Source organism: Lichenostomus cassidix, chromosome 25 (assembly GCF_008360975.1).
Source record: "Lichenostomus cassidix isolate B80296 chromosome 25, HeHo_3.0, whole genome shotgun sequence".
NCBI lineage: Eukaryota > Metazoa > Chordata > Aves > Passeriformes > Meliphagidae > Lichenostomus > Lichenostomus cassidix.
In genome coordinates this window covers 411,561-437,915 of record NC_139505.1, presented here as the reverse complement: position 1 = coordinate 437,915, position 26,355 = coordinate 411,561, and the positions used below count along the sequence as shown (strand labels likewise).

The 26,355-nt window shown below is 55.7% G+C and overlaps 1 protein-coding gene across 1 annotated transcript; it reads left to right on the top strand.

The window, feature by feature from the left end:
* The first annotated feature begins 353 nt into the window (after positions 1-353).
* Positions 354-24,657, top strand: LMNA (lamin A/C). The gene is made up of 13 exons (XM_085082661.1): positions 354-466; positions 2,331-2,851; positions 18,348-18,504; positions 18,685-18,810; positions 18,919-19,089; positions 19,182-19,307; positions 19,429-19,649; positions 19,740-19,944; positions 20,073-20,180; positions 20,346-20,465; positions 20,550-20,645; positions 22,412-22,666; positions 23,292-24,657. The coding sequence occupies exons 2-13, from the start codon at positions 2,502-2,504 to the stop codon at positions 23,322-23,324; spliced, it is 1,968 nt and encodes a 655-aa protein (XP_084938787.1). The 5' UTR covers positions 354-466; positions 2,331-2,501; the 3' UTR covers positions 23,325-24,657.
* The last annotated feature ends 1,698 nt before the right edge of the window (positions 24,658-26,355 follow it).

Sequence of the window (26,355 nt, the reverse complement as noted above, 5' to 3'; positions counted from 1 at the left end):
GGCAGGAGGTGCCGGCAGCACCAGAGCAGGGACAGGCTGTGACAGTGACCCTTAGCTGTGATTTCCAGCTATTGCCCAAGCTGGTCCCTCCCTGCCTTTACCCTGGATGCTGTTTCCCACATTAAGGCAAGGAAGCTTTAGTCCCGCTGTTCGTGTCCCTGGGAATGCTCTGGTCTGTGTCTCCGTGGATGCTCCGGACCCTGGTAGGCACGCCCTGCTCAGGGAGCACCGGCAGGCGAGAGGCACAAAGGCTTTCCCTGCCAGCCAGGGGTTAGTTTTTAAAACAAAACAGAGCTGCGCAGGGGCGGGCAGTCCCACAATGCCCCGCGGCTTGGCAGCCACCGCCGAGCCGAGCGCCGCCGGACCCGCTTGCCGAAGCGGTACTGCTGGGGGACACGGCCACCGTCCCTGTCTGTCCCTGCCTGATGGCTGGGACACAGCATCTTGCATGCTGTCGCCTGCTTTGGTGTGTGACACGCAGGGGGGTTCCCAGGGCTGCGGTGTCCCCCCACCAGGGAAGGGGCTACCCACATGGGAGAAGGAAGGAAAGGTGTGGGGAAGAAAAGATAGCCCGGGACAGGCAAGGAGGCAGCAGAAGGGGGATTTGTCTTGGACTGAACAAAGGAGTGGGGTGAAGGAGCTCAGACCCCCCTGGGGCGGCAGGGAGACCTGTGCTGGGTGGGTGGTGGCACTGACCCCTTGCCTACAGCACTCGTGGGCAGTTCTCCGTGCGAGCCGGGGTGGGGAAGGGGCTGTAACGAGGCCGGGGGAGGGGGCGGGGAGGGCACTCCAACCCCCTCCCAACCCCGTGGCAGTGCCAGGAGGGCTCTGCCAAGCTGCCTCCCCCCCCTTTCCCTTTCCCTTTCTGTCACTGACGCGGCTCTGGGGCAGATTCCCGGCATCGAGCTGTTGCTTTTTGAAAGCTTGACCCTGGGTTGTTGCCGGGGTCTCTTCCCTACCCTGCTACCGTGCACGGGCAGGCGGGACTGAGCGGCTGCCAGCAGGTTAATTAATCATTGACGGAGAGGGCGCACACGCGTGTGTCCTGTGTGTGCTCTGCCTGTTTGCCTATGTTGCTCCGTTGCTGTGTGAGTCATTCTCAGTCTGCCTGGAGCTCTGCTGCGCTCCCTGAGCTGGGAAGCAAATTGAGCCTGGATTGCAGCACGGACAGGAAGAGCCGGGCGGCCGCGGCTCTGGAGGCGGCTCGAGTTGGCTGTGCCCTTGACCTTGGACCCCTCTGTTCGCAGGGAATGGTTGGGGGCCGTTGTGCTTTGGGGTGCTTCGGCTCTCACCAGCGTCCCCAGACTGCGGGGGGACTGCCTTTCCAGCTTTCCTTGCTGCCGAGCCCAACTTTCTAAGCAGGAAGCTGGAGCCTCTAGGACTCCCGCCCACCCTTCATTTCTAGGGTATAAAAGGGTTGCTTTTCCATTCCCATTGTCATTTTATTCTCGTTTCTCCCACACGAGAGGGTTTGGCTGCATAGCACAATGCGGGGAGTGGGTGAAGTCCAAGGAGGGGGCACCCCCTCTGTGGTAGTAGTGAGGGCGTCTGGAAGCATTTGGCAGATCTGGAAATCATGAGCTGCCCGAGTGCTGGCAGCACTTCGAGGAGACAGAGCACCCTGCACCTTCTGGGAGGATGGGAAATCACCCCTGCTGGGAAGGGTGGTTGAATGGTGCTAGGAAGGGCTGGAAGTGGGAGGCAGGAGAGCAGCAAACGGTGCAAGGAACTGGGGTGGGGGCTCAACTGGCGCTCAGAATTTGGGGAGTTACGAACTGGCATAGTAACTGGGGAGAGCTGAGAAATGGGGACAACCAGTGCAGGGACGTGGGTAGGTGGGTGGGGGCTTTCTTTGGTGCCCCAGAGCTCTGTATATGGGATGCCTCAGGATTCAGAGGAACCCAGAACAGGGTGTTTTGGGTGACCTGGGACTGTATTTGGGTCCCTGGACCTCAGAGTTTCGGGTACCTCAGCGTCCTGTGCATTCAGGGTGTGCCAGGACCCCCCACATCCTGGGGTCAGGGGCTGAGATGCTGTCTGCCCTGTCCTGCGGGGCACTGAAGTCCTGGGTGTGCTCAGCCCAAGGGTCCTGGCGATGCCTGGCTGCACCCCCTTACTGCAGCCACTCTCAGGGTGCACTTTACCCTCGCGAAGTCCCCCCAGTCTGCAATCCAGCCTCGGTCGGGGGAATCGTCCTAGAAAAGGGTGTGGAAGGGGCTTACCCCGGACTGTGCCCCCAGACACGCCCTCCCAAGGCTTCTTTACCCGCGGATGCTTTCCCAGCCTTTCCTAAGGAAGGGCTGGGACTGATGCGAGTTGTCTCCACCCAGGTTTGGATAACTCCACCCGCTGCCGTCTCGCAGCTCCTCCTCCCAGTGAACAGCCCAGCTGGGATATAAGCAAGTCACTCAGGCACCAGGAGCTGCTGCGACAGCTGGGAGGTTGGCGTGGGACGTCGCGCCGTGACCTGTGCCGTGTCCTTCGCCTCGACGCCGGACCCCATGGCGACGCCTTCGCAAAAAAGGAGCACCCGCAGTGGGGCTTCGGGGACCCCCTTGTCCCCCACCCGTATCACCCGCCTGCAGGAGAAGGAAGACCTGCAAGAGCTCAATGACCGCTTGGCCGTTTACATCGACAAGGTGCGCTCGCTGGAGCTGGAGAACGCCGGCCTACGGCTCCGCATCACGGAGTCCGAGGAGGTGGTGAGCCGCGAGGTCTCGGGCATCAAGGCTGCCTACGAGTCAGAGCTGGCAGATGCCCGCAAGACCTTGGATTCAGTGGCCAAGGAGAGAGCTCGGCTGCAACTGGAGCTCAGTAAAGTCCGGGAGGAGCACAAGGAGTTGAAAGCCCGGTGAGTGCCCTGGGGATGGGGGAGACCGCAGCGGGACGGGTGCTGTCGTCATGCTTGGCAGGGAGCCGGGAGTGACCTGGAGGAGGCAGGGAGAGGAAAAATCCATGGCCTAGCCGGGACAGGAGTGTCTGTGGTGGGGACCTAGAGAGGAGAGAAGCTCTCTTGTCGTTTCCACTCTCCCTCCAAGCGCTATCTTTGGCCAGGATGCCCTCGGAGCGGGGATTTGGGAGCAGAGCTGGCGATGCTTGGGGCTGGGGCTGAGCAGATATGCCCTGGGCCCCCGGAAGGGTCTGTGTTATGCGGGGAGCAAGCGCCGACCTGGCGGCCCCTCTGCCGTCGTCATGCTGGAGTTATTCCCAAACACGCTCCGGCACGGCCTGGGAAGCGGTGCCAGCCAGCTGGCTCTGTCCTGCCCACAGATTTCGCCTGCTCGTCCTATTTTCCTTTGCTGTCTTTGGCACCGGCTAAAGAACGTGCTCCAGGTTTTGTTTGCCTTAACCCTCCCTGTGCCGAGCTGCTCCTGCTCTGTGGGGTCCCTGGCTTTGGGGGAAGCAGTGAGCGGACAGCACCTGTGGCCCCCTCTCACCAGCTGGATTATGTGTTCCCAGCCCGCAGTGAGGCTCCAGTCCCTCAAGCCGCGTCCCATCGCGTTCATTTCTTTCCCTCCCTGCAATCAGAAATGCCCCTCGTGGATCTCTCCCTGCTGCCACTGGGTACTTCTGCCCTCTCCTCAGGGCTGTCACCGGTTACCAGCACAGGTCCCCTGAGGACACGGGGCTTCCTGGCCGGTGTCATTGCTGGCCAGGCAGGGATTGGCACTGGGCTTCCCCCGGGCTCTGCCAGCCCGTGCAGCCTCGGGACGTATTCCTATAGCACTCAGTTCTCCGAATCCCGCTCCACGGAAGGAGCGAGCGGCTCCCTTTCCGTCATTAGCTTTGGCTCGCAGCCGGATTCGGGCTGGGCAGTGGTGGGACAACCCCCTCTTCCTCCATTTGATCTTTCGCCTCTTATTCTGGACGCCTCGTTTTGAGCCTGTACCAAATGAGGCTAAAATTAACTTCCTTGGTAGATGCCATAAATATTCTAGTTACAGTCGTCTCCGAAAGCCATGTGGGGTTATATTTAGCTTTCTATTTCCCGTGCGCTGCTGCAGCTCCGTCCTCGGACAAGGTGGCTTTGCTGCTCGCCAGACCCCTGCTCCCAGATCCCAAGGATCCGGATGCTGGTGAGAGGGGAGCTGAGCTAAAGGCTTTTTCTGCCTTATGCAAACCCAAAACTATCTTGGCCGCGATCTTTCGAGGGCTGGAAAAAATGCTCGGCCCGCAGCCGTGGCTGGAGGGGAGGTGGCTGTGCTGCGAAGCCGGCCGTGTGTAAAATGGATGTGGAATTTTTCCCTGCGATGGGCTGCGCTCCGGGAGCTTCTGTACTTGTTCCGGAGCGCTGACAAATCCCCTGAAAAAGTGCTGTGACTCGCGGGGGTTCCCAAAGAACAGCTTGTGGTTGGGAGATGGGTTTCGATGGGATTTGGAGAGCGGTTGGTGCACAGGGCTCTGGGGAACAGGGGTGTTTCCGTGTTGAGTCATCTCTGAATCACGGTCGGTGAGATGGAAGAGCGGAGATGCGGGGGAAGCCGATGCTGTTCATTCCTGCCTCTGGCGTGTCCCCTCTTCCTAGGTCGCAGTATGAGGGCTTCTCTCTGCCCCCCAAAACCCTTGCTGCAGGGCTGCAGCTCATCTTGTGTCCCTGAGGATCTGCTCGATGTGGCAGGGCTGCTCAGAGAGGAGAACAGTAGGCTGCTGAGCTGCGATGCTGTTCCTTGGACTCAGTTTGAGTGGGGTGTTCCGAATCTTTGGGGCATGGGGGGAATAGGGTAGCCACGAGCCCAACCCTACGGAGGGGTCAGAACTCTTGGCGGGATCAGGAACGACGTGTTTAGATGATGTTTTGCTCCCTGCCATCCAGTTGGGCAGGGATGTGCCTGCTCTGCCGGCTCTCCCCACCCACCCTGAGCCCTTGGGTCAGCAGCTGGTCTGGGGCCACTTCACTCCCCTTGACACAGTGACAGTTTGGCTAATAAGTAACTGCAGCCCTCTGCACCCCTCGCTGTGCCCGTCAGCAGTGGGGAAGTGCCGGGTATCTCCCACAGGGCAGGCGCTCAGGGGCCACGTTATCAGCACCCACAGCATCACCACTGCCCAACAGAGGGGTTGTCTCAGCAGCACAGAGGGAGGGTGGGGGGCCGGGATGCCAGGGCATGACGTGTCTGGATGTGACATAGTCCTGGGTGCTCTGTCTGGGATAGGAAAAGAGGTGCTGACTGAAGGGGGACAAACAGGGGACCAGTCTAACCAGTACCCATGCACAAGTGCGTGGGTGGAGGAGGGTCTGGGCAGAGCTGGGTTGAGAGTTGCAGGCAGCTGCCTGCCCTCTGCCTCCTGCCACCACTCTGTGCCTGGCCAACTGCTCTTTCCTTTGGGCTGGATCTTCCCACTGCCTGTTTGGCTGTTTCCAGTGGTGGTCCAGGAGGGATTTCCCAAAGTGCCCTTTTTTAAGCCTCTTTGCATGGGGACCCTCAGCCCAGTGCAGCCTGGTATTGATTGTGCCCCAGCACAAGGGCCTCTCTAGGCAATCCTGCCTGTCCCAGTGCCACATGTGTCCCCACCTCTGGATGGCCTCTGGCTATGCCAGAGCCATGCTTTAGGCAAAGCAGAGGGTGCGGTGAGAGTGGCTGGTGACTCAGGAGTGCTGGCAACACCGGCATGTCCCCTCCCAGGCTATGGGGAGAGACAGGACTAATCTGAAATGCCCCTGTCCCTGATGTCCTCAACTTCTGTCCCTCTCCTTGGAGGATACGTGGACTCCAGCATGGCACCAGAGCTGGAGAGATGCTCTATGCCTGGTCCTGCCCATTGCCCCATCTCCTTAAACTGGCTTCTGACTCACAGGGTGGACAGGAGCCACAGCCCTTGCCTTGCTCCATGAGGATTCACCCAATCCCACAAATGGGAGACATTTGTCAGTGCAAGCCCCAGTCTGGGGGCGCGGGGGTGTAGGATACAGCCCTTGGGCACCTTCAATCCCAGGAAACGCCCCCTGAGGAATTCAGTGCCCACTCTATATGTGAGGAGTGTCCATGCTGTGGCCATGTGGTGGCCATGCAGTGGCCAGCTCCCTTCACCAAGACAGGAACCAGCCCTCGTTAGCACCACGGCAAATGAGCGATGCCTTCCTGAATTGCAGCCCCTAACCTGATTTAGCCAGTAGCTTGGCAGCACCTCTTCCTCCCGGGGCCCAGATCTCATCCCTGGCCCTAATGAGGACAAATCTCCTATTTCCCAAACGTTGTTGTGGAGGGAGGAAGCTTGACCAAGGGTAGAGCAATGGAGGCAGCAGTGGGGTGCCAGGAGGTGAACCCCACAGCCATTCCCCAGCCCAGGGGTGTTTTGCCCCATGCTTTGTTCAGCAATGACCCTCCAGGCAGGAGCAGGTAAATGAAACTGATTTAGTTGAAAAAAAGGGAGGAAAAAGAATTAAGGCTTAGTGCTGCTGGGGGGCCAGGCGCTTCCTTCGGTAGTGATGAGCTTGTGGTGGAACATTTTGCGTGGGGGGAAACCTCAGGCTCCTGGGCTGTTCCCCTGTCTGCCTCATGGAATCTGCCAGGGAGGGAATGCTTTGACTGGGAGGAGGCTTTGCCCTTTCATAGCAAACAAAGAGCAGCTTGTGCAGCTGGGGATACTTAGAGGGAGTCAGCGACACAGAGCCAGGCTCGTCCAGACTCCCATAGCCCTCTGGGACCCTCTTAAAGACGCCACCCATAATCTCCAGCCCTGTGGACACATTGGTTCTCCCTTGACATCTGCAGCCAGCAGCTCAGGATGGCTGGGCATGCTGGCCCTCCCGGCACGCCACGGGGCTGGAGGGCTCTGTGGCAAAATGTTTCTTTGAGGCAAAGGTTTTCATTAGCTGTTCCCAGTGGGGAGGAATTCTTGTCTGTGCAAACATCCAGCCCCTCTTTTTCCAAGAAAAATCGTGGCAGAGAAACGCGCTCCAGCACTTTTGGTTTGCGACTTCGCTCCCACTGCTGTGTTTGCCAAGTGTCTTCCAGCCATGGCTCATCCCCTCACTATTCCCAGGGATGAGGGGAGTAAGAGGAAATCCTGTTGCCTTATATATTTTTATGACAATAGGATCCACCCTGATAAATTAAGGACCTTATCCTTGGAGCTGGGGATTAAAGAGAAGCAATTACAAAGCGAATCAGGGCTGCATTTGGTGTGGGAAGGGATCCATCCCTGACAGCCCATCCCAGCCTGCCCCGGTTCCACATGCTGCCACAAGTGTTTTTCAGCCTCGCACGTGTCACTTCACTTGTCTGAATCCCATCAACGCTCAAACTCCAGAGCTCAGAATGTGGGGAGTCATTCTGCATGTGCTCAGAGAGGCAGACAGAGAGGGTGGTGCAGCCAGGGTGGGACATGTGGGGCGGCTGCCAGCTCCTTATTCTACTGAATTTGTGCCCTTTGGGAGCTGCAGTTTTCTTTTGTGCTGCTGGCAACCAGGAAAGGAGGAAGCCACCGGAGTTCTCCCTCTGGTCCTGGCCAAAATTAGGGCTGGCATGGAGGATTCCCTAGGAAGTGTCAGTCCAGTAGATTCAGAAGGAGCTGGAAATCACCTTCCACTGTTCTGCCACTGGCTGTGCTACCTGTTTCATCATCCTGCTCCTTGTGAGGCTGTTTGCTGAGTCTGTTCCTCTGTGACCAGCTCAGCGTGTTCCCAAACAGCTGAGGCCGGTGCCATGTAAAACCTGTCTCTGTCCACAGCTGCTGTCAGACAGCAGGGTGTCGGGGCCGGGTGCCCACCTGCCTCTGCTCCCTTCCCCTCCCTGCCCAGGGCTGAATATCCCCAGTGTGAAGCTGAACAACTGTGGGGGGCTGGCATAGCCCCCCAGTCCCACCTCATGTGGTGGCAGCTGCAGCCCTGACTGCAGAGACATCTGTGTGACAGTCAGGCTCTTGGCCACCCAGAAGCTCTATCCATCCAGGGATGGGGCAGCCATCTGAGCAAGCTATGCCAGGGCACCACCATGCTCAAAGGGAAGAGTTTTCTTCCTAATACCTCATCTAAATCTGCCCTCTCACTTTAAAGCCATTCTGCTTTGCCCTGTCACTCCATGTCCTTGATAAAAGTATATAAAATATACACATTTGTCCTTGTGCTGGTACGTGAATGATGTCGCAGCATGTCTGTGAGCCGTGGTGTGATCCAGGGCTGTGGGTGTTGGGGAAAGCCAAGGGGTGTGGAAGTTGGTTAATGAAGTGCATTGAACTCAGCCCACAGAGATACCACAAAACCCAGCTGGGGCTGAGACACCTCTGTTCCTGGCAAGGCTGAGTCAACATTTCATGTTCTCGATCATAAACCAATTACTTTTACCCAATGAAGGTGAAGGTGCCCTTGGCTCGCAGTATCCTCCAAGTTGCAGCCAATGCCCTATTTCTGCTTTCCATGCTTAGGAGAGCTCGGAATTGCAGCAGCATCAGGGACAAAGGTCCCCAGCACAGAGGGTGCAAGGTGGGTGCTGCCCTGCCTGTACTTAAGGCAGGGTGCAGGCCCTGCCTGCCCTGCATCTTCCTTAATTATGGGGTTGCACCACTGCAGGCAGTGCTGCCGTGCCCCTGCAGAAAGGTGGTGGAGGCAGGGTAGGGGCAAACATGGGCTCTCCTGAAGCTGTTGAATTTTTGTGTCGGGGCTCTGAGTGGCTCAGAAGCACCTCTGTAGGAACAAGGTTCTGATAGCAGAGGTCTCTCCTCCCTCTTGCACAAAAGCCATCTCTAGCCACTTGCTCTGGCTGCTGCTTTCCACACCATGTCCACCTGCCATCCAGTCCAGTGCAGTCATCGTGGTCGGGCAGAGCTTGGTGTCTTCGTGCTGCAGTGCTCAACTGGAGCTCAGAACTTTCAATTTGTTGGGGGTTTTATTTAATAACAGCTTAAGGACACCGTTTCTCCCTTAAAACCCCATCTCTCAGTCACATGAGCCCAAACAAACATCCAAGCTCTTGCTGTGGATGTGTAACGTGGGCTTCAAAGGGGTGGGAGCCCAAAGGAAACTTGGCCCCAGTGCCCGTGGGCACCGAGGGGTGGCCAGTTGCCCCACTGCAGCTCCCAGTCCCCTACTGCGAAGAGCCGCGTGTCCCACTCTCGTTGCCGTGTGGTGGAAGGGCTCTGGATCAGCCCTGGCAGAGCAGGGAGATGGATGAGTCACTCTCAGCCGCGTGTCTCGGGGCTGGAGCAGGGTGCGGCACTGCGGGGCCGCTCTTCGGGGGGCCCCCGCCAGTCCGGCAGTCACGCTCTGCCCCTTCCTTCCTGGCACCGTGGCAGATAACTCACTCCCCAGCAGCATCCGTGGGGTGGGAGGATGCTCCCCGGCAGGGCACCAGGCTACGCTGGGAGAAATTAGGGGAGTTTTCCAAACTGAGCCTCCATACCATGGGCTATAGAGAGGAAGGGGAGCACTGAGGAGAGCAACCTTGCCCCTGGGCATGATGCTTTGCTGTCTGGGTGGCTGCCAGACCCCCATTTCAGCGCAGATACACTGCTTTGTGCAACCCAGCCTCAGCTCTGTCGTTCCAGTGCAAAAAGCCACTAGGCTGGGGTTTGCCCGGTGGTGAGTGTGTTGCAGGCATGTGAGGGGAAGCAGGAGGGAGGTGGTGGGGAGGTTGGAACCTCTCAAGGTGGTCCTGTTCACCGGCAGTTCTGTGCAAGCAGCAACTGGGGCTAAATTGTGCTTTCTAGAGATGCCACAGCCACAGTCCTCACTCTGGGGAAGTGGTTATTTCCTGCCCATGTGCCAAGCAGGTCTGGGCTCCATCCTGGCACAGTGAAGGCTGGCAGGGAAAGTGGGCAGAGGTGTGCTGGCACATGGCACGCGGCACACAGCACAGCAAAACAGGCATTCACCTTGGTCACTGCTCATCCCTGCGCTGAGCTGCATTTTCCCAATGCCATCCTATCCGTATCCATCCCCACAGCCACCCCAACAGCAGCTGGAGCTCCTGGTGCCGGCAGTGACTCAACATGGGCAGTGGGAGCAGGCAAACAGGTGGCCCCAGTGCAACCCGCCCGGCCTGGCTGCCACTGCCACACGCAAACAGACCTTGTGGCAATGTAAACACCTCGTCTGCCTTTATCTTCGCGGCTGGAGCCAGGATAGCAAACCCTTTTGTTACCAGGAATATGTGTGGCATCTGGATCCAACAATCCCCTGCTTTGTTTCTTAAGCAAATGTTGCTGGCCAGAAGCTTTGTGTACCTAATTTACAAAAAACAGGGTGAGCTGCTGTTGCTGCTGAAGAGAAAAAGGAGGCCTTGAACTCATTCCCTGTTTTGCCTCTCTTGGCTCCTTTCTGCCTCGTCCCACCTTGCGCAGGGACTCTGTTTACACTGTGGATCAGGATGCAGCAGGTACAGAGTGACCTTCTCATCCCTTCCTATCACCCCTTTGCCCTCAGGGACTGCAGGGGTGGGCAGAGGAAAGGGGAGCTATAGCCACGTCTGCATGATGGCAGTGTGTTTCCTTGTTCCTCGGGCTGGGATGGCATCCCTGCTCTTTCTCCACTGCTCCACATCCTGGCCATGTCACCAACTCCTAGCAAAACACAAGCTTGTGGCCGTTTTTCCCCAGCGCTCCTGGTCCTGAAGACATGACTAATACAATTGACTCAGCTCCCTGTTTTTAACTTCCTTTCAAGGCTCCCGCCATGCCCAGTCTCCCAGGGAAACACCGGGAATCTCTGCTTTGTCTTCATCCTTTGAGATGGTGGTTTATGGGCTTAGCATTTCTTGTTTATCTGGAGAAGGATGTATTGAAGTGAATGGAATGTTCTGGGGTTTCCATGGAGGTACAACACTCAGAGCTGTTCTAGGTGGAAAAAAACCCAAACAAACCCACAACTTTCCCATTAAGTTTTAGCCCAATTATTAATAAACTGGCTTTAGCCGTGTCTGAGTGAGATAGTCAAGGCTGGGCAAAACTCCTTAAATTTCATCCAGTCCAAAACTTAATTGTTAATTTGTCATTCCATTACGTATAATTTAACTATATTAATGATACAAAACTGACTTGTTGCCATGGTGAATGTTCAGAGTAGTGCCATGAGGACTCAGCATTTCCTTCTTCCCTCCTCTTCCCAAAGGCTTTGGTTTTAGTCAGCAGTATACAACACTGCAAATTGTTAATAAATTCTGGATTGGGAAAACAAGCTGACACCCCCCTCAGGCACATGCCAGGATTTTTGGGGCCATCCTATGCAGGAGGTGGAATCGATGATTGTTGTGGGTCCCTTCCAACTCAGGATATTCCATGATCTCAAAGCTTTCTTCTTGTGTCTCTCCTACTGAAACCTTGCCCTCAGAAGGTGGAATTGGGCAGTGTGGAAAGTGGTGTATTGACATATTTGAGTTGTGTCTAAACAAAATCTCTTTCCAGCACAATTCCAAGCTTTTTTTTTGCAAGTTTCTTTTTCCTAATAAAGGGTATTATTGCTTTAATCTATATTTAGGATGGTTCAATTCCAGGCCATCAAGTGCATTTTAGATAACCCAATTCAGGATTCCATGGGAAGCTAGGAAAAGGCAGGCTGGCATGTTTGGAACAGATGGGTTTGAGTTGGGATTGACCAGTGTTTGATTGGGGTGTTCCAAGCAGTTGAGATGAGTTCAGATTTAGAAAGAGACAGGATCACTTTAATAGTTTATGTTGGAAAAGCCCTCCAAGATCATCGAGTCCAACTGTTCCTCCTGGCTACCAAGGCGGTCACCACTAACCCATGTCCCCACATGCCACGCCTACATGTCTGTTAAATCTCTGCAGGAATGGCAACTCCACCACTGCCCTGGGCAGGCTGTTCAAGTGTTTGGTGACTTTGTTCAGCAGAAAATGCTTTTTTTTCAAGCAAGAAACCAGCCTCCCTCTGGAAGCCCTAGACTCAGCCCATCCCCTCAGGACCTGCACAGACACTTGCTAGGTTTTCCCAGTACCATGCAGACAGCTCCCAAGCTCTTCAGGAGCAGCTCTGGCAACAGATCTGGGACTAGGCCAGGTTTGCTAAGTCGAGTTTCAACTGGTAGCACTTTGCATGTCACCCCAGCCTGGAGGCCTGTTCCAGGTAGCCCAGGGTGTGGTGGGGAAGGGATTCCATAGGGAAATCCTGCCCTCCTTTTTCTCAGCCACAGGTGGTGCTGGGCTCTGTGTGCTCCCAGCACTGGGGACTCCAGTGGCTGATCCTCCTTGCATTTTGCATCCTCTTTGCATCCTGGGGCTTGCTGCACCCTGGAAAAGCTACAGGCTGGGAAAAGGAGTTCCACAAGTAAACAGGGGCATCCTGCAGGCAGCAAATGGGGTCCCACAGGTGACAGGGGGTCTCCCAGGCAGCCAGGCACTGGCAGACCTGCTGGAGTGTTGTGATGTGTGCTCCAAGCTGGGACACTTGTCTATGGAGGATAAATCCTGCCTTTTGTCTGTGCAGACACACGGATTTATGCCTGAAACAAACCTCCCTCAAAAACACAACGTGGGCTGTGGAAAACCAAGTCCTTCTCATTCCCTCAATGACTCCTACATGGCAAAAGGGCAAAATCCCCTTTTCCAGCTCTGAAACACTTCTGGTAATGCCATCCACACTCCAAAACTATGAACTGTCCTGTTACTATGGGGGACTCAGCCCAAACAGCAGCGTCACTTGGTGACTTGGGATTTCCATTCTGAGCTGCTGGTGGAGGCTGGGATGAGTCACCAGCTGGCGTGACAGCCCGGACAGGGAGTGAGAGACACTGGGGCTCCCCAGGCAGCACTGAGCTGCAACATTGTTAATTCTAAACAATTAATACACTATCTATTCTCGGAAATGTGCTTTGAGCTCTTAAGCAGCATGAGGCTGTTGGTCCATGCTGCAGCCACCTGCATCACTTGGTTGTGATGCTGCTGAAGCTGAAGTGCTTCTCTGCTGGTGAGAGGGGAGGCTGCAGGGTGACAGGCCTTAGCTCTGATGCATCCAGGAGAAAGAGAAAAGCTCCTTCAAGCCTTCAGAGGGGATGTGTGTGGCTGATTCCTGGAGGTATCACTATGGTAAGTTTCTATCACACTCGAGTTTGTGTGTACCTGCAGCTCCCAGCAGTGTTCTTGGTGATGGGAGTTGTGGAGAGACAGGAACATCTTGGATTTGGGGAATCCTAAACTGGGTGTCCATTTGCATCTCCATGGAAGGCTTTTTCCTGGTTCCCAATGAAGCAGCAGTTTTGATTCATTTTAAGTGTGCAAGGAAAGGCCAGATCCCAGTTCCAGGAGGGGAAGCTTAGCTCTTGGGAGATGCCAGTGAGCTGTTTTTGCTCCACTGGGGGCACGTGGAGCAGGACAAACCCCTCAACCCCATGGATGAGCATGTCAGGAGTGTGCCAGGAGTGTGTGGCAGGGCTGGCACCAGCCCTGGCACCAGGAAGGGTCTTTGGCACCACTGATGCCAGAGGGTGGGAGCTGTTTCCATGCATCCATGAACACAGCTGCTGGCATCCCCAGCTGCCTTTGGCAGGGGTCTGGTGCCCAACAGGATGCGGGCTTCGTGCAGATGTTGTCCTCGCTATACATCATGCTGGCTATTTCCAGCTCCCCTGCTAGGAGACCGGCCCATGTTTATCCTGGTGATTTGGCAGAGGCACTGCAGCACAGATGAGTCAGAAGCTGGGAGAAGCTGCTTTGCCACATTCCCATTGCCCCACTGCAGAGGTTTTCCTGGTCTGCCTCTCCTCGTGCTGTCTCTGCTGCTTGTCCAGTGGGGCCCTGGCTCCTGGGCTGGCGGAACAATCCTTGATGGACAAACAATCCCTGGGGTAGGGGAGTAATCCCTGCAATGGGGCAGTGATCCCTGGGATGGGGGAGTGATACCTGGGATATGTATGGTGATCCTGGAACAGATCCCTGGCACTGGAGGCAAAGCAGGTTTTCTGGGTCCTCCCAGCAATCAGAGACCTCCATGGGCACACATTGTCACTCCTGCCTCGTGTTCCCAAGCTGTAAACATGTCAAAGCCTTGCCTGGGATAGCGTTCTCAGACTGCTGAGCTGAGAGCAGGCGCCTGTGGCCCCTGGCAGCCAGGTGGGACTGAGACCTGCAGTCCCAGGGGGTTTGCAGATATGTGTACAGATTTATGGATGGGGCAGGAGCCGGCAAGTTCCATGAGTTGGCACCTTCTCTGGGGTGGGGCAGCTGTGATTTGGCGGCAGGGAAGGAGGGGAACGCCTGCGCCTCCACCAGCTCCATCCCACTCATTTGTCCTTATCCAGTGTATGAAGCCCAGCGCTGCCCAAGCTTCAGGAGTACTTGTGGGGATTAATAGTGGAGGTGGAAACCAAAGGGTGTTTCCTAAAAATGCACTGAGTGGGCTCTGGCGTCTCAGAGAGGGTTGGCATCTTTCCAGCAGCCTGGTGGGCTCGTGCCTGAAGCTGCTCCAAGAAGTTCTGATGACTCTGTCCCATCTTGACTTTTCCAGAGGGAGAGCCTAGACCTGCCAGGTGTCCTGGCTGGGATTTTGGGGCAGAGGTGGGGGGAGCAGTAGCAGATGCTGCTCTGCCGGGCTGTCCCTGAGCCCTCTCTGAATCCATCGTGTCGACTTCGCAGCCTCACGTCTGTCTGTGCTGAGCGCAGTCAGAGCAGATCCAACTTTCCATTAACATTTGGATTTTCTGGCAGCTCAGCTGCAATTTTCAATCTTTTTTTTTCCTTCTTCCTGCTCTTAAAAGCTAAAAATAAAATGTCTTGAGGCCCCTTTTCCCTCCATCTTTTCTCTTGAGACATTTGTTTCTTGAGGATTTGATGCCTCTGTTGTTTTTCCTCCTCTTGGATTGTTTTTACTCATGGGTCTCCCAGCACAGGGCATCAAATCCTGTGGGACACTGAGCCTGTCTCCCCTGCTCACAGGCACCCAGCCCTCCAGAGCGGCTCTCTGCTTCCCTATTTGCTAGGGGATTTGGGATCTTGTGGGGTCTAGCAGGCTGGATGGAGAGGGCAGTGAAACCCTCTGGGTAGGAGGAGGAAGGTCTGGCTTCGTCCTCCTCTCCAGGGAAGGGGGAGCAGTGCAGCTGCCATAGAAGTTTTTATTTTTAGCCCAGCACCAGCTGGAGCCTGGGAGGCTTCTGGGGAATAAAAGCAGGACCTGAGGGCAGGGGAAGGGAAAACTCAAACCTTAGCTGGGCCGGAGCAGGGATCACCAGGGCTGGCGTGAAGTGGTGGGCAGGGGTTCCCTAGAGCTAGAGAAGACTCACCTGGACACTGACACCTCATCCAGAGGCTGCTGCCATGTTCAGAGCCAGGGTGTGTTTGGAAGGAACATGGGGGAGATGCTCAGGTCCCGGGAGCTGAGTTCTGCAGACCACTGGACCCGCCAGAGCAGAGGACAGGAGAGTATTTGTCTCACCCCTCTCCCTCTGGCAGAACTACCCCAAGCTCAGCCCCGTGGCTGGTGAGCTCCCAGCTTCTGGCTCTGCTCCTCATGGTGGAACCCAGAGCTGAGCACAGGAGGCTTCTAAGGAAAAGGAATTTGTCCTTGAGTCATCTGGGATTTACTATGGGGCTTTCCAGGCATTGATGCCCAGAGTCCTGGATCCCTCTGGGCCCTGGAGAGGGCCAATCCACTGCACACACAAATGAACCATCAGCATTTTTCCCTCCGTTTGTCACTTATCAATGGAACTGCTGTCCCTTGAAAGAGTCATAGGATTCAGGGTGTGCCAGAGCCCCATCCTGAAGAGCCAGTGACTCTCTGCTTTACCCAAACCTCCACAGCCAACATGGGGAGCAAAAAGCTGCAGCAAAACACCAGGGTGAGCTCTTCCTGGAGTGACGCAGCAGTTCACTCCATCAGGGATGACAGGACTGGACCCTGCCAGCCCTGCTGGAGTGGCCACGCTGGCTGAGGGGATGAGCCAGGGCCAGATGGGAAAACTCAAACACTAGTTGCAGTGAGCCTTGGAGCCTCGATCCGCTCCCAGTTGGCATTCTTGTCCTATGAGTCACTGGCACAAAAGGAGTGGGTTGAACAGGAAGGACCCAGCACGGAGCTCCAGCAGCAGCTCCGGCAAAAAAGGCTGTGCTTCCCTGGAAAAGGGGGACCAGCACCCCTTTGGAGTGGCCCTTCTTGGTCAGTTATTCCCCTGTGGGCTAAATTCCAAATTCTCTATAGACTGCTTAGATGCTATTTAGGCATAAAAAGGCTGTTTTGTGGAATTTATGAACTATGAAATCATGCTCTTTGCATATCATTGAGACCCTCTTATCTGAGAGCCCCAAACATGAAAATACAAAAATTCAACCACAAAAACATTCTAGAATTCATTACAGATCCGACATGTTATACTGAGCCCTTTAAACTACAATAAAGAGTATTTGGGGCTGGAAAAGGAGCTTTCAGAAATGGATAGGAAGACAGAACATAGATCTTCACACACTTCCAAGAAAAAGTCTGGAAGCTGCTCCTGGATTCCCAGAGGCTCTTGGGCTCTGCTTTTCCTGACAGCAGCACTTTAGGTGGTTCTGAATTTCATTACTGTACATGTAGGAATTGTTATTTTTTTAAACTGTCCTTCCTCAAGTGGAATTCCTGCTCTTTTAACACAGAATATCTTGGGATATGAAGTGGGGTTTGGTCTTAGAAACAGTAGCCTGGGATTTTGAAGCCTTTGCTTTAGTCTGCAAAATAACAGAATAACTTCTTCATGCTGGCTTGGGACAGGGAACAGAAAGAAATGCAGGAAAATCTGCTGTTGGCCAGTCTGGGAGCTTCCGACATCCCACATCTATGAATCTAAGAATGCCGTCCCTGCTGGTCCTGGGGTCCCATTCCTGGTGGTCTGGATCCTGCCTTGGGAGAAGCTGAGTGCCGGCAGTGCCGCAGCCTCTCCCTGGTAGTTGTGACCCATGATGTCATGGCACGGGTGAGCCCTCCCTGCCCCAGGAATGCACCATGCGGTCACCATGCAGCCAGGGCTCACCCGCAGCCAAGGGGCTCTGCAGCTGTTCCTCGGGTGCATCCCACCTCCGCCAGCCCCACACCCCATTTTGAGGGAGGTGGGGTGACAATCCCACCCCGGGGTTGGCGGCTGCTGCGGGGCCGTTGGATTTTTTCTTTTTATAGGACCTACCAAAATAGCTCCAGGCTGTGTTTTGGTGGTGCAGTCAGATCAGACTCCGTGGTCACACGGTGGGTCTGTAAGGAACGGCTTTGATGTGCTGTCAGAGCACTGGAAAAGAGAGGGGGGCAGTGGGGGCCAGGATGTTGCAGGAGTCTGGATGGTAATGCCAGAGGTTGGGCTGATGGGCTGAGGCACCACATCTCTGCATCCACCGAGTGACAGCTGAGTTCATGGTGAGGCACAGCCACAGCAGTGTAGCCCCCACTCATCTCCTGGTGCCCCCTGTCTGCTCCAGGAGAGGCACTGAGCTCTTGGCACTGGCAGGGTGCCACAGACTCCTCTGCCTGGCCACCTCAGGTGGGCAACGCTGGCCATGGGGCAGTTTCAGCTCCTCCCCAGCTGCTGCTCCACCATCCAACCCCATGTCACACAATGCCACTGTGCTAAGCCACTACACCATATTTGTCTGTATCATGCCATGGTGGGCTCTGCCACACCACACGGTGCTGCTCCGTGTCATGCCCTAGCACATTGTGCCACACCACAAAATGCTCCACAGTGCCCCACCATGCTGCACTGCGTCCCACTGCGCCACTCCAGCTCCAGCCTCATCAGCACTGGTCTCTTGCAATGCAGCCACACTGTGGGTGTGTATACTGCACATGGGTGCTGCACTCTGAGACTCCTCCTGCTCCCCCAGTCATTCACAACCCTTCTTGCTTTCCAGTATCCACACTGGGCCTGGGTGTGCTGGGTGGCTGGGACATGCTGATCCCCTTGGTTGTTAGGGGCAGTGGTGCAGCACTTTTGGGAGTGATCAGAGGGGTGCAAATGTAACACTTGTTGTGCTTGGGGTACAGTGCACAGGCTTTTCTGAGAGCAGCCCTGAGGAGACCTTAGAGGTGTTGGTGGATGAGAACCTTGACATGACCTTAGAGCCCCTTCCAGTACCTAAAGGGGCTCCAGAATTTTGAGAGGGGCTTTGGACAAGGGTCTGGAGTGAGAGGACAAGGGAGAATAGCTTCCAGAGGGCAAGGTTAGATGGGATATCGGGAAGAAATTCTTCCCTGTGAGGGTGGGGAGGCCTTGGCACAGTTTGCCCAGAGAAGCTGTGGCTGCCCCATTCCTAGAAGTGTTCAAGGCCAGGTTGGACATGGCTTGGAACAACCTGGGATAGTGGAAGATGTCCATGTCCATGGCAGGAGGTGGAACTAGATACGCTTTAAGGTCCCTTTGAACCCGAAATGTTCCATCATTTCCTGATGACTATGATTCTTCCTGCTGCACCACTCACCTGTGCTGCTCTTTGCCCTGCAGGAATGCAAAGAAGGAAGGGGACCTGCTGACCGCCCAGGCACGCCTTAAGGATGTAGAGGCTTTGCTTAATTCCAAGGAGGCTGCACTCTCCACAGCGCTGGGTGAGAAGAGGAATCTGGAGACTGAAGTTCGTGACCTGCGGGGACAGGTGGCCAAGGTACGCAGTAGCAGCTCTGTCTCCAACTGACCCAGAGATCCCTTTGTACTACCTGTGGTGCTGCCAGGTCCCCACCATGCCAGGGGCTGTGGGGCAGATCCAGTTGGGTGGTGGGTCCCCAGCCATGCTGGGTGCAGTGCTCAGAGCCAGCTGTGATGGTCCTTCTCAATTCCCTTCCAGCTGGAAAGTGCCTTGAACGAAGCCAAGAAGCAGCTGCAGGATGAGATGCTGCGCCGTGTGGACGCCGAGAACCGGCTGCAGACTCTGAAGGAAGAGCTTGAATTCCAGAAGAACATTTACAGCGAGGTGAGCTATGGTGTGCTGTGATGGGGCTGGGATCACTTGTAGTAACGCCCGCTACATGTGTTGTGTCCCCTCCCAGAGGTGACTCTGTGTCCCTTGACCTGTCCCCAGGAGCTGCGGGAGACCAAGCGCCGCCACGAGACCCGGCTGGTGGAGATCGATAACGGGCGGCAGCGGGAGTTTGAGAGCAAGCTCTCCGAGGCCCTGCAGGAGCTGAGGAGCCAGCATGAAGCCCAGATCAGGCTTTACAAGGACGAACTGGAGAAAACCTACGGGGCAAAGGTGAGCAGCCTCCCCACAGCACCCTCCTCTCCCTCCAGCCCCAGAGAGCACAGGTGAGCTGTGGGTGCTGATATCCCTGTCCTGTCCCCCAGCTGGAGAATGCCAAGCAGTCAGCTGAGAGGAACAGCAACATGGTGGGTGCTGCCCATGAGGAGCTGCAGCAGACCCGCATCCGCATCGACAACCTCTCCTCAGAAGTCAGCCAGCTGCAGAAGCAGGTGAGTTGAGACCAAAGGGTTGCCTGGGAGGTCTGCCGTGGGGATGGTCCCCTCCTGTGGATCGTCCCCTTCTGGGCATGGCCCCAGATGGAGTGGCTGCCCTTACCTTCTCTCCCCACAGCTGGCTGCCAAGGAAGCAAAACTGCATGATTTGGAGGATATTCTGGCCAGGGAACGTGAGACCAACAGGCGCCTGCTTTCCGACAAGGAGCGCGAGATGGCCGAGATGAGGGCACGCATGCAGCAGCAGCTGGATGAGTACCAAGAGCTGCTGGACATCAAGTTGGCTCTGGATATGGAGATCAATGCCTACCGCAAGCTATTGGAGGGCGAGGAGGAGCGGTGAGCACAGGGTGCTGTGCCCAGCTCTGGGCTACTCGGGTTCTCGCCCTTGTGTCCTCACTGGCTCCATCTCCTCTTCCCTCCTGCCAGGCTGAGGCTGTCCCCCAGCCCTTCATCCCACAAAGGTGCATCCCGAAGCCACTTGTCCACCCCAGGCTCCTCCAAGAAGCGGAAGCTGGAGGACAGCGAGAGCCGGACCAGCTTCTCCCACCATGCCCGGACCAGCGGCCGTGTTGGCGTGGAGGAGGTGGACTTGGAGGGCAAGTTTGTCCGTCTCAGGAACAAATCCAACGAGGTGAGTTCGTCTTCGGAGGATTCCTATTTCACCCCTGAGGATTCAGTCCTGTTTCACCCTAAGGGCAGGAGGTGAATGGGACAAGTTGGAGAGGAACTGGGGTTCTGAAGGTCTCTACTCTCTCACAGGACCAGGCAATGGGGAACTGGCAGATCAAGCGGCAAAATGGGGACGATCCCCCCATTACCTACCGCTTCCCCCCGAAGTTCACCCTGAAGGCTGGCCAGGTGGTCACGGTGAGTCACAGCCTGGTGGAGGATCCAGGCAAGATACCAAACTCTGCCAGGCCACTGGTGATATGGAGTGGCCGATGTGAGCTTTTTGTGGCGACAAGACCTTCATCCCTGGGCTCTGGGGTCTGCAGACCTGAGAAGTCAATTTTCGCCTGCTTTTCTCCCTAGATCTGGGCCTCAGGAGCTGGAGCAACCCACAGCCCCCCCAGCAATGTGGTATGGAAAGCCCAGAGCAGCTGGGGCTCTGGGGACAGCCTGCGCACTGCCCTCATCAACTCCAATGGGGAGGTGAGAGTTAATGGCAGCTCTGGCGTGGGGCACGGTGGGGTTGGCAGGCACTGAACCCCCCAATTTACGTCTTATCCCCCGCAGGAAGTGGCCATGCGGAAACTAGTCCGCACTGTGATCATCAACGATGATGAGGATGAGGATGATGATGAAATGAGCATCCACCACCGCCATCACCATGTAAGTAGGGCACTGGGGATGCTGCTGGCCCCAAAGGGTCCGGGAAGGGTGTAGGTTCAGTCCCAGTCAGGGTGAGAGGCCAGCTCAGCATCACACAGGATCAGGCATATAGGAGGAGGCACTGAGGAGGCTGCTGTGGAAACAACAGCATCACAGAAGCCAACAGACCTCTGGCATCTGGAGGAGATTACTGCTCACTAAAAAAGTGCTGAAAACCTTGCTGGAAGTTGTCTCCAACCCTAAGTAACCCTGACATGCCATGAAAAGGGCCAGCGCAGCTGGAGGGAGGCTGAGCTGGTACCCAGCATAGGCTGGAGGATAGGATGTTGGGAAGTTGATGGATGAGACTTCTCATCAGCAGCTGCTCTGTCCTCTCTGCTTCACAAGGGTGCTGGAACAAATCCAGAGGTGGCTTTGTCCTTCCTCTCAGGCCATCTCATTCCCCATACGGAACTGAAATATGCACCAGGAGGAGGAGCAGGCAAAGAGCAGGCAGCGGGCAGAGAGGAGGCAGCATGCCAGGAGCAGAGCTGCATCCGCTTTTCCAAAAAAACCATGCCTGGCTGTAGCCCAGGATCCCCCACCAGCCTGTCCTGCAGGGTGTGTGTGTCCTCCACACGAGATGCCCTCAGGAATCACATGCAGAGAGGCGCCATAACAATGGTGAAAGATTTGCTGGATGCCACTTCCAGAGCTCTGCAGGAGAAAAATGGGGCGTCCATCACCCACTTACCTTTGAGTTCTCTGAATCTGAAGAGCTGAGGATTGTCCCCTGTGCTCTGCCCTTGTGAGACACACCTGCAATGCAGAGTCCAGTTCTCAGGCCCCCAACACAAGAAGGACATAGTGCTGGGGCAAGTCCAGAAGTAGCTATGAAGATGCCCCGAGGGCTGGAGTCTCTCTGCTCTGGAAGCAGGCTGGGAGACCTGGGGGCAGGCTGGAGAAAAGGCTTCAGGGAGACCTTAGAGCTCCTTCCAGGGCCTAAAGGGGCTCCAAGAGAGCTGGAGAGGGACTTGGGACAAGGGTCTGCAGTGACAGGACAAGGGAGAATGGCTTCCCAGTGACAGTTAGAGGGCAGTTAGATGGGATACTGCAAGGAAATTTTTCCCTGTGAGGGTGGGGAGGCCCTGGCACAGGTTGCCCAGAGAAGATGTGGCTGCCCCATCTCTGGAAGTGATAAGACCAGGCTGGACACAGCTTGGAACAGCCTGGTCTAGTGTAAGGTCTCCTTCCCATGGCAGGAAGCTGGAATGAGATGAGCTTTAAGGTCCGTTCCAGCCCAAACCATTCCATGATTTTGCGATTCTCTTCTATATTGACTATCCCTGGACAGAGGAGCCAGGCTCCTGCAGCCAGTGCTGCCCATTCATCTGGAGGCTGAATCCTTTCCAAGAGCAAATTTCCCATCGGAAAGCTGCCAGCTCACGAGGTGGCAAGGATGTTTTCAGGAGCACAGTTCAGGTGTCTCCCATGTGCCGAGAGCTCAGGGTGCAAGGACAGGGCAGCAGGGCAGGTCACCCACTGGCAGTGTGCTGGCCCTAGTTACTTGGGATTAGAAATACAATACTAAGGATTCTATTTTATTATTTTTAAACCACGTGATGGAGACGACAGGTGAGTCAGACCCTCTTTGAGGACTAACGTGAAGAGCTCTCCTGGGTCACGCCAGTGCTGCCACCATCAGGGCAGAGACTCCGGGCAGAGGATGCCCAGGCAGGAGTTCGAGGTCATTTTGTCTGTTCACCCCCCACCCCTCCCATGTCTAGGGTAGCTGCAGTGGCTCTGGAGACCCCGGTGAGTACAACCTACGCTCCCGCACGGTCGTCTGTGGCACCTGTGGTCAGCCAGCCGACAAGTCGGGCACCCAGAATGCTGGCATCAACACCATGTCCTCGGGCTCATCCACCTCCAGCGTGACCGTCACTCGCAGCTACCGCAGCATGGGCGACTCTGGCATCGGCCTCGGGGACAGCCTGGTGTCCAGGAACTACCTCCTGGGGAACTCCAGCCCCCGCAGGCAGGTCAGTGCCATTCCCAGACCCTGGGCCCAGTCCCTGGCATCGAGCCACTGGCTGTCCTGGTGCTGCTGGGATCCAGCCTGTCCTGGCATCGTCCTTTCCCAACAGGGCAATGCTGGGAGGGTCCTATCACCTCCCACCTCTCCTTCTCCCTGCTCTTCCTGTTCCACTTTGGGCTCGCACAAGCTCTTTATAAGGGATGGGAGATTCTGAGAGGGATTGGAATGGGATGTGGCCATCACAGCTTCCCACCCCATCTTACACTTAGCCCCCTTGGCATCCCAGAACATTCCTCATCCTCCACATCACTCATCCACTGCTGCTAAGTGTTGTTCATGCTGGTAATGTGAATATTTCAGCACTTGAATATATATTTTATATCTATATAACATTATATTAATATAGTCTCTACAGATATTGTGAGTCAAGATTATTATCTTCATATATCACCTACCACTAATTCTCAAATTTTGGAGCTATGAACACCCCAGCTTGGGAGGGCCGGAATGGAGGAGAGCCTGGGCACTGTGGGCATCCAAAGGATCCCACTGGACACTTTGCAGTCAGAGCAAATGGATGGTGGTCCTGGGGTCTTCTTAACTCTGTTCTTTTTCTTTCTCCCTCCCAGGCTCAGGCTGTGCAGAACTGCAGCATCATGTAATTCCATGGCTCATTCCTGTGGTTCCTGCCCATCTCCAGCTAGGTTTTTTTTTTTCCCAAAGCAACAGAAATTTTTTTCCCTTATAAAAAACAAGATATCAAAAACCAAGGTTGGGGGTTTTTTTCTATAGCAGGAATTATATATATATATATATATATATAAAAAGTGCTAAAAGATGCTTTGATTTTTTTTTGTAAAGAAAAAAATCTATTTCTATATAAAAAAAAACAAACCAAAAAATAGCTTTTCAGCTTCAAATATTTTTTAGAACTTCAGCCAAAGACAGCAAAGAATTGTGTTTACAGAGCAGCCATGCCGAAGGAGTTCGTAATTGAAATGCTCTTTAGATTGTCCTTTTTTGCCAAAGCATTTTACATAGGACAGGGAGAAGCGCAGCCATCCCCACCAGAGCTGCATGCCATAGGGACTGCTGTCCTGTCTCAAGTGGAGCACAGTGCCTTTACAACCCTTTTCCTTGGGATCTGTAGCCAAAATTCCCTTGTTTGTTTGGGGTTTTTTTTTTGAATTGTGATTCCCGGTGGTGCTGGCGCGGGGGCTCCTGGCAGCTCATGGGCGATGCCCATGTCTCTCTGTGGCCATTGCCCCCTCCCCAGCCCCCTGCCCGCCTGCACTCCCGGCACTCTCTGTACTGTATTCCCCATTTTCCCCATCTCAGGCACCTTTTGCCCTTTGTGTTCCCTTTTTCTTAATCAGCCAAGTTGTGCCTTAGCTGAGGTGGGGGCCAGGCTGGGAACCCCCTTGGACCCTGCATGGCATTGAGTGGAGATGGAGTAGGGGAAGTGAAAACCCACCAGAGCTGCATTCCGTGACCAGATGGATTTGACAGCTGGAGTGATGCACCTCAGTCCTGCAGGCTCAGCCCCAGTGAGGACCCCAGGCTCCCTCTTTGGGAGCCAATGCATCCAGCAGGGTTCCCCCGAGTTTTTCTCAGCTGCGGTTATTCGGGCTCATCTCTGGTGGCCGGAGCTCAGGAGCCATTTCAAGGATAAAGCGAAGGATGCTCAGTCCAGGTTGGAGCTGGTTTGCCAGGAAGGCATCTAGGAAGGCTTTTTGTTCAAGTGAGGGGGATTTTGGGATCTGGCAGGGACAGCTTCCCCCCTTGGCAAGAGATATCTTGGCTTTTTGCCTCGACTGGGGAGCACCTGCAGTCCCCCCGACCTCGAGTGCAGTGGGTGGGGAGCTGGAGCAGGTGCCAGGACAAGCCCCCACTGCAGTGGGATTTGGGGAGGTCCTGTATGTATCCATGCTTGCAAAGCTTCTGTATTACTGCATATTCTTCCAGAGTCAAAATACAGCTGAACCTTTCCCCCTCCCTGCTGTGTGCTGTTGTCATTGTTGTCTGGGGAAATTTGGGGGTGCTGTGCTGCACCCCAGCAGCAAAGGGAGTCCCCCAGGGATCTCTTTTAGCCTCATAGCAGGGCTGGGGCCCAGCACCCACCACGAGGGAAGCAGGAGGGGTTGCTATGAGCCAGAGAGAGACTGGACAGGGAGATTCCCTCCCTTGGGGTTTTGGGGACCAAACATTCCCTAGGATGGGATGGACTGGGGGGTTCAGAACCTGAGTGAGCCCCTGAGTGGAGGTTTACTCCTACCATAGGGATGATAGGTACCTCCACACTCTACCAAGGGGACCCCCTGTGCCCCCCGGGCCGTGCCAGGCACTGGAGCAAGGCAGGAGGGGATGCTGGGGAGAAGGAGAGCTGTAAAGCCGATGCATAATCGGCTTTACCAGCCACAGCACTGGGGAGCCGCGATGTGAGGGGACGCAGGCGGGTGGCCGGGGCACAGGCACAGCCAGGTAGGTGCCCGGGGTGCCCGGTCTGGGGTATCCCCTGCCCCAGTGCTCAAATGCCTAGATCCCCTCATGCTGTGTGGGGCCACGTCGCCCTGGTTTGGGTGCAGCAGGGCTGAGGTTCAGGAGGGCAGGGGGTGCTAGGGGGTCTAGGTCATCGCTGCCACCTCCCAGCTTCAGGTGAGCCTGTGGGGACCCAGCAATGTGGCATCTCCCCTCCCAGGAGAGGGGTACAGGGAGGTGTCAGAGGCAGGTGCTCACAGGATGGCAGGGGACACACTCTCTGTGCCCCCTCTCTGCCCCGTTTCCTTCCCATTTCTGCCAGCGCAGGGATACCCATTGCACAACAGTGGGGCAGGTACCCCCACAATGCTGCACCCTGTCTTATTTGTGGGTATCCAACCCTACTCCAGGCCTGGCAGTGCGCCAGGCCCCAAAATTCATGAGGTTGTGCCCAAAATAGCAGGTTCTGGAATGATGGGGGGAAGCCAACCATGCTGCTGGGATCCTGTGCTGCTGCTTGGACCTTATTTTGGGAGGACACAGGCCAGGAGACACGGGAACTGCCATGGGGAAGTGCAACAGGGAAAGAATGTCCTGGATTACTCCCCATGTCCCCCTGGCATTCCTGGGTTTGGTTGCGGTGCGGAAAGGCTGCGCTGGAGACCTATGGGGTCCCTGCACAGCCCCCAGGGACATTGCAGAGTCCTGTGGGGAAAATACAGACATTGTGAGTTCCTTACAGAACCACATAGAGCCCATACACTCCCCACAGGGACCCTGAACACCCCCATGTGCACCTTGCACAGCTCCATGGGGACCTTTCACACCCCTCTGGGGCCATGTGCAGCCCATGGGGACCTTGTATGGCCCCATGGGAAGCTTGTATGGCCCACAGGGACCTCACACACCCCTATGGGGACTTTGCAAAAAAGCCTGTGAAAGAGCTCCAGCCCTGCTCCAGCCAAAGCACTGACTCAACACCAGACTTCTCCCGCTCCTCCTGTTGTCCCGTGGAGCTGAGCCCTGCTCTGGGTACCCCCAAGAGTCTGTCAGGCGGGAGATGGGATCCCAGAGCAGTGGCCATGGCCTGGCCTTGCTCACTTGTGCACTGAATGCTGGGGTCTCTGCAGAGGCACCCTGGGTGGGCAAGAGCACTAGGGCTTGGGCACATGCTGAGGACCACCAGTTTTTTGGGGGGAAAGTCTAGCATAGGGA